The sequence below is a fragment of the Oratosquilla oratoria genome, chromosome 34 (assembly GCF_046742065.1).
Source record: "Oratosquilla oratoria isolate Oo_2021 chromosome 34, ASM4674206v1, whole genome shotgun sequence".
In the NCBI taxonomy this organism is placed as follows: domain Eukaryota; kingdom Metazoa; phylum Arthropoda; class Malacostraca; order Stomatopoda; family Squillidae; genus Oratosquilla; species Oratosquilla oratoria.
The window spans coordinates 34,896,153-34,902,370 of NC_134810.1; the positions used below are offsets into that span (position 1 = coordinate 34,896,153).

General features: G+C 38.1%; 1 protein-coding gene across 1 annotated transcript; it reads left to right on the forward strand.

Moving 5' to 3' along the window:
- Window positions 1–108: 108 nt before the first annotated feature.
- LOC143018188 (uncharacterized) lies at window positions 109–3,272 on the forward strand. Its single transcript, XM_076173375.1, has 2 exons — window positions 109–1,275; window positions 2,433–3,272. Exons 1-2 carry the CDS (start codon window positions 1,116–1,118, stop codon window positions 3,032–3,034), a joined length of 762 nt encoding a protein of 253 aa, XP_076029490.1. The 5' UTR covers window positions 109–1,115; the 3' UTR covers window positions 3,035–3,272.
- Window positions 3,273–6,218: the final 2,946 nt, after the last annotated feature.

Sequence of the window (6,218 nt, forward strand, 5' to 3'; positions counted from 1 at the left end):
ATTATTAATCTCCTTCTCTTTTGATGGTATGGATGAAATATAAAATAATTTCATAATTCCTTTGTGAATTTGTTCAAACTAGGGCATGTAACCCCGGTAAATTTGCCAATATCTTCACAAACAGGCAGATGAAAACAAAAGTAAATGAGGTAAAGGAAAACATATTTACGGCTTGAAATGGCGTTGAGACAACTGTGGGAAAAAATTAGTTGCTTGCATATATCTAATTTTTGGGAATTTGAGCAATTAACTGCCATATCCAATCACACTACCCAGTTAAAAAATAGTAATACTCTAATATGAGCGAGTCGGCGAAGAAGAATAGAACTACATTTTTTAAGTAAACCAGAGGAAAATGACAGGCTAGAAGTAGAACTCAATTGAAAAAAATATAATAATAATAATGGTGAAGGTACAGAAGGGAGGGTTATCAAATCTGGGAAACATTTAAACCAAGGGAAATAACAAAACAGCAAAATAAGTGAAGTGTAAGGCAAAACGGAAGAAAATAGTGAAAGTAAAGTAAGAGATCACTTCTCATGAATGTGGTAGACAAAAGTAAGGGTACCATGGCCACAGGTTGGAAAAAAATCGCATAATTTCATGCCTGAAGGGAAAGGAGGACGAACAGCTAAATGTTTAAGAAATAGTATCCACAGTTTGGAAATAACTCCAACGTTGACGAGAATTAATATTGAGATATGTTTTTAGAGTCGATGTTTTGCAGTTACCAACTAGTAAAGCCTATAATTGTCACTACCTTAGTCAATTTAGTAACCTGATAGTCTCAGTCCTACGGTCATGTTGTGGGAAATACTCAGTTAATCTGTGATTCCAATGCTAGGTTCTGGTCGGTTATCTGGTTGCTTGGTTCTAAAATAAAAGATCTTATCTAAACCCGCCTAAAGGTATTCACACGTCAGTGCCGTATCAGTGATGCGTCCGCTCAGTGCTTCAGTGTCAGTGAAAAATATCGTTACTTTGAATTTCACTGACGCATTCACACACGTCCGGCGCAGCACCGTGTTTTATCTCTCAGTGTCAGTTCACTCTCCGACCTGTGAAGTTTAGAATCGTCGCCACCGATATTTTTTTTAGATTTTCACTGACGTCGGATGAGTGTTTTGAGCTGCTTGGAGAAAATGAACGACGAACTGCTCATTGAATTGGTGCGAAACCATCCTGTTTTATATGATTTGTCACAACCCAAATATATGGATAACTGTTCCAAGCAAGATATATGGAACAAAATAGGAGAAGAAATGAAAGTAGATGGCAAGTACTCTCTTTATTTGATGTAGTTAAATTACATCACACCACACGTCACCTAACCTCACATCGCGTATCACCACACCACACCTTACCTAACATCGTCACACCTCACCTGAGTCACCTCACTTTTCTTTTACTGATGTAGTTGATATACTTCTAATTTTTTAGTCACACGAAATATCAGCTTCGAATTTGCTGGGCTTTCCCCTCTCATTCTGTGATTAAGGCTAAGTCATTTTCAAATTTGCAATTATGAAAACTGTCATGGCACAGATCCAGCTTCTGAACTAAAGTAATCTTTGTACAGTTCTCTTACAGTTAAGGCTTCTCTTGTTGCATTTCCCTTCTGCAGAGGCAGATTTTCAAGTCTTGCTTCTGTAGCTTTAGGCACTGTTGCATTTACTTCATATGGGCGTGTATGTACATCATATTTTCTTATGAAATTATGCAAAATACAGATTGCAAGTATCATGTGATCTACATTTTCTGGTTTGCTTGAATTCTTCTGATGCATATTCTAATTTTTTTTAGACAAAATACCAAGTGTTTTCAACGACTTTTCTGGCACGAGACAGTCGGTAGTTAAAAATACGCCTAGAAATATCCAAAGCTTGCCCCGGATATGGTCGCATCAAATAAGTTTTTAGTGGAAAGGCTTCGTCACCCACCATTGCATACGGAGCTTCAATATGTGTGTCCGGCAAAAAAGAATTCCCTGGTATTGATAATGTACCCTGCTGAGGTGCTATACCTAGACCAGAATTAGCAAAAATTCCACCCTCACTGTTTTTCCCATATGCACCTACATCAATTGCAGTGAAATTGTAATGCGCACCAGCAATTTAGCGCTAACAAGACAACTCAAAATGTCTTCTTATAATTAAAGGAGTCTGAATGGTAAATTGTTTGCCGTCCAAACCTCCCAAACAGTTAGGATAATTCCAGTGTTGATACAAAAAAAAAATCATTAGCAATGGATTTCCACATCTCTGGTAGCATTTCACTAATTAGATTTTCTTCTTTTATCCTGCAAGTGTCTATGACAATCTTGTACACTGTGATATGCCCCAAACGGTAGCTGAATGAAATTGTCTTCAGGGAATCCACAGTTGCCAGGTACCTGCAAGAAGTAAATGTAACTTTAAACTTTTGTTTTTCAGGTTCATCGTGTAGAAGCAGATGGAACAATATAAGGGACAATTACAGAAAATCTTTGAAGAAGACTTCAACTAAGAGTGGGCAAAGTGCAAAGAAAATAAGGCTTTACAAATTTTCGGAACAATTAGACTTTTTAAAGAGATACTTCGGCGAAAGACGAGTCAAGGGGAATATCGCGTGTCGAGAGGATGAAGGAAACGATCACGACTGTGTTGTACAACAACAGGAGGACAAAGAGACTATGCTGCAAGATGCAGGGGAACCAACGGTATCAGACGGAGGCCTACATGAAGATTTGCAGACACAACCCTCGCCCTCACCAAAGCCGAGTTTTGAAGCTGCAGTTAAGCCATCAACAGCAAAATCAGCAAACAATAAAGTGGCACCTCAGCAAACAGCTTCTGCAAAATTAATGGAATACCTAATCAGTAAACAGGAAAATCAAACCACACCACACCCTGTTGACGCATTTCTAGCAGGCATTGCTCCAACTCTGAAAACTTTAACCCCTTATTATTTAAATGTAGCAAAATCGGAAATATTTGCCACAGTACAGAAATATGAAATGCAAATGCTTATTAATCAACATTCATTTGAAAGATGATCTGAGCCTTCAGCCTCCACATCATCACGTTCAACTCCACATCCCTCACCTCAACCATTGCAAGAACAAACAACAGTAACATGTAAACATTTACTAATTGCTAACATGGATAATCAAGCATGAATTAGGATGAATCTAACCTTTTTGATAGATATTAATGTACTATCAGTATGAAAATACACTTGTTTGTTTGTGAAGAAAATCTCCAGCATGGGTTAAATATATAATTACATTTATTAACAAACTACAAAGACAGTGTATTATTTTACCTCAAGCAGACTGCTAATCATTCCTTTGGTGTTATGGCATTTCATCAATGGGTGTCTTGCTTCTTCAGGTGAGTCGTTATTTTACTGAGCAGTATCCTGAAGCAGTTTTTGGACATTCTGAAGTACTCAATTTTTTTTGTTTCATCAGCAATTAGTTCATTGTACAGAGTAGCAAACTCTCCTTCAGTTTCTCTTTTCTTCCACGCTTCATGTGCCCACTTTCTTTTTTCACTCTTTGTTCTACCTCCTCTTCATCAAGAATTATGGTAATCATTGCCAAGTCCACAGTGTCGATTCTAGGAGGGGGTTTGGGAGGGTCATGCCCCCCACCCCCCCAGTTTTTCAGTTGGCCCCCATTTTTTTTTTTTTTTTTTGTTGCATATCCTATTTTAAAATTATATATGTATACACACCTTGGTACACTGCGGTACCGATCGCGTCACGGCGTCACACGCAGTGGCGATTCTAGGGGAGGGCCATACCCCCCCCCCCCCCAGTTTTTCAACTGGCCCTCCCACTTTCATAATCGCCACTGAGTCCACGTCTGTAAACTTTGCCATCTTGGAAATCACTGACCACGGTGTACGGTGTCACCACGGATATGTGTGAATAGACACCACGGATATCACTGATTCGGCACTGATGTGTGAATCGACCTTAAAACAGTTACAAGGGTGGAATTCTCCTGGTGTTTTCGAAATGGTTTTGTAACTCATACGCTCGGTACTTTTTTGTCAGGGTTTTGGAAGGTACTTCTTAAATTGCAATTTTAATTTAAAATAGCATAAATGAAAGGTGAAGATTTGCATTTGCATTGTGTATTTTCATAATGTTTTTAGTCCACAGGTATTTAAATTATTTTTTAAATTTGGGTAAAATACTCCCGGAATAACCTTCCACGTTAGCAAAATAGTAACATTTGTGTATAATCAAGTGTTCCTCCATTACCTCCTATATGAATTGGTATCACATTTCCTGATTTCCAGTCTAATGGTACCTTACCTTCTTCAAGTGAACTAGTTATCAAATTGTGTACTTTGTTCACCAATTTTTCTCTATATTCCCTCTGTATCCAATTTGATATCTCATCGGGTCCTGAGGCCTTCTTTGCTCTTAATCTAACAAGCTAAGCGTGTCTTCCATTCTCACTGTTATGTCATTCATAATTTTGATATTCTTTCCATTCTTTTCTCTCTAATACTCTTCATCCCTGTTGAGTTCTGACTGAAATATTTAGTCCTTATATCTGCTTGTGTGTGTGTATTCACCTAGTTGTATCTTACGGAAAGGGGAGCTATACTCGTCGTGTCCCGTCTTTGTTTTTCAGTGTCTAGCTTGCTCTTGAAATTGTGTATGGTTTTTGAACACACTATTGTTTTGTCCAGTTTGTTCCAGATATCCACCACTCTCTGTGGAATTTTTTTTTTCAGGTCTCTTCTATAAGTATCATTTTCTTTTTCTATTTAATCAATATTTTTTATGTCCTCTGGTGTTTCTCGTCCCCATTTAGTAAGTCCTTTCTACCAAGGACTTCCGTGTCTTTCATAATTCTGTAGATGGTCAGTAGGTCAACTCTTTCTCTTCTTTGTTCCAAAGTCGGTAATTTCAATTTAGTCAGTCTCTCCTCATATGATAGATTTTAAAGTGCTGGGGCTATTTTCGTGGTTGCTGTCTGGATTCTTTGTGCGTGCGTGTATTTGTGTACGTGTGTGTATGTATGTATAAAGATATGTAAAGAATATAAAATTGTTTATCTGTTTTATAAATTTTTAAAACATTTGACACAAGTAAACTCATTGCCTTTCATGAAGTTTCAAGTTATTTGTGGTATCGCAAACATCGTAAACTATCAGGTCACCGTTTATTGCAGAAAAACCAAGGTTGTGTGAATATCCGTATAACGAATTGTGACACCATGCACTCATTCCCCAATCGCGAGGTTCTTAAAGGGCTAAGGAGAGACAGAGGCCAGCAGTCGCTGCACTTCCTAGATTAGACACATCCTCTACACCCGTTATGTGATTGATACTTGTCCATAGAATGATCAACATGTCATTTCAGTCGATCAACCCAATGTTAGCCTTTCGGAATCCACTACTAAATAAAGGTTTCTTTCAATCTCTTCTGTGAGTCACACGACTGAGCCAATGTCTGCCTCGTCACTCCTGCAAACTTTTCTCTATTACATCTCTCAAGTCAGCTTCTGCCTGGACTCCCGTTCCACGGCATCCAATCAGTATCACACTTGTCCCATTCCACTTCCGCTCATTCATCGCCTCCAAAATGTATTTCAGTCTAGTCTGCTCCTTTGCCCAGCTTTCCCTATTACCGTCCTTCAATTTTAACCCCGGCACTGATCTCTCCCTTGCCTACCCTCCTATTTTGTCTCCGTCGTCTTCGTCGGTGTCCAAGTTTCACATCAGAACATAAAAACTGGAATTATACTTTGCGTTTCATGATGCAGGTAGAGAGACTTGTAATGTTTCTATATTTGCCAAAAAGAATGAACTTAACACCAATCAAATAAAATTTGTGTCTTTTATGGTCTTCAGTCAAATATATCGAATCTAAATCATTTTGCTCTGCTTTTTTCATGATTCTCACTATCGGTTACAAACTTATAATTCATAAAAATATCATACATGTATGCTATCATTGACTCCCGTCTTACGGGAATGCCCTTCACATTTTTCATTCTTGTTTAGGCCATTCTAGCAAAGGAAGATCACTCGACTAATTCCTGTGATACAGTGACACCAATTAGACTTGATTTTGGCAAATGATAGACTATCTAAATCAGCTGAGGGGTATCACTGTATGGGAGGGATTAAACTCTGGTCTACTTCAGTTGACTAAAAGGTGTCCGAGTGTTCAGTTATATCTATATATATATATATATATATATATATATATAT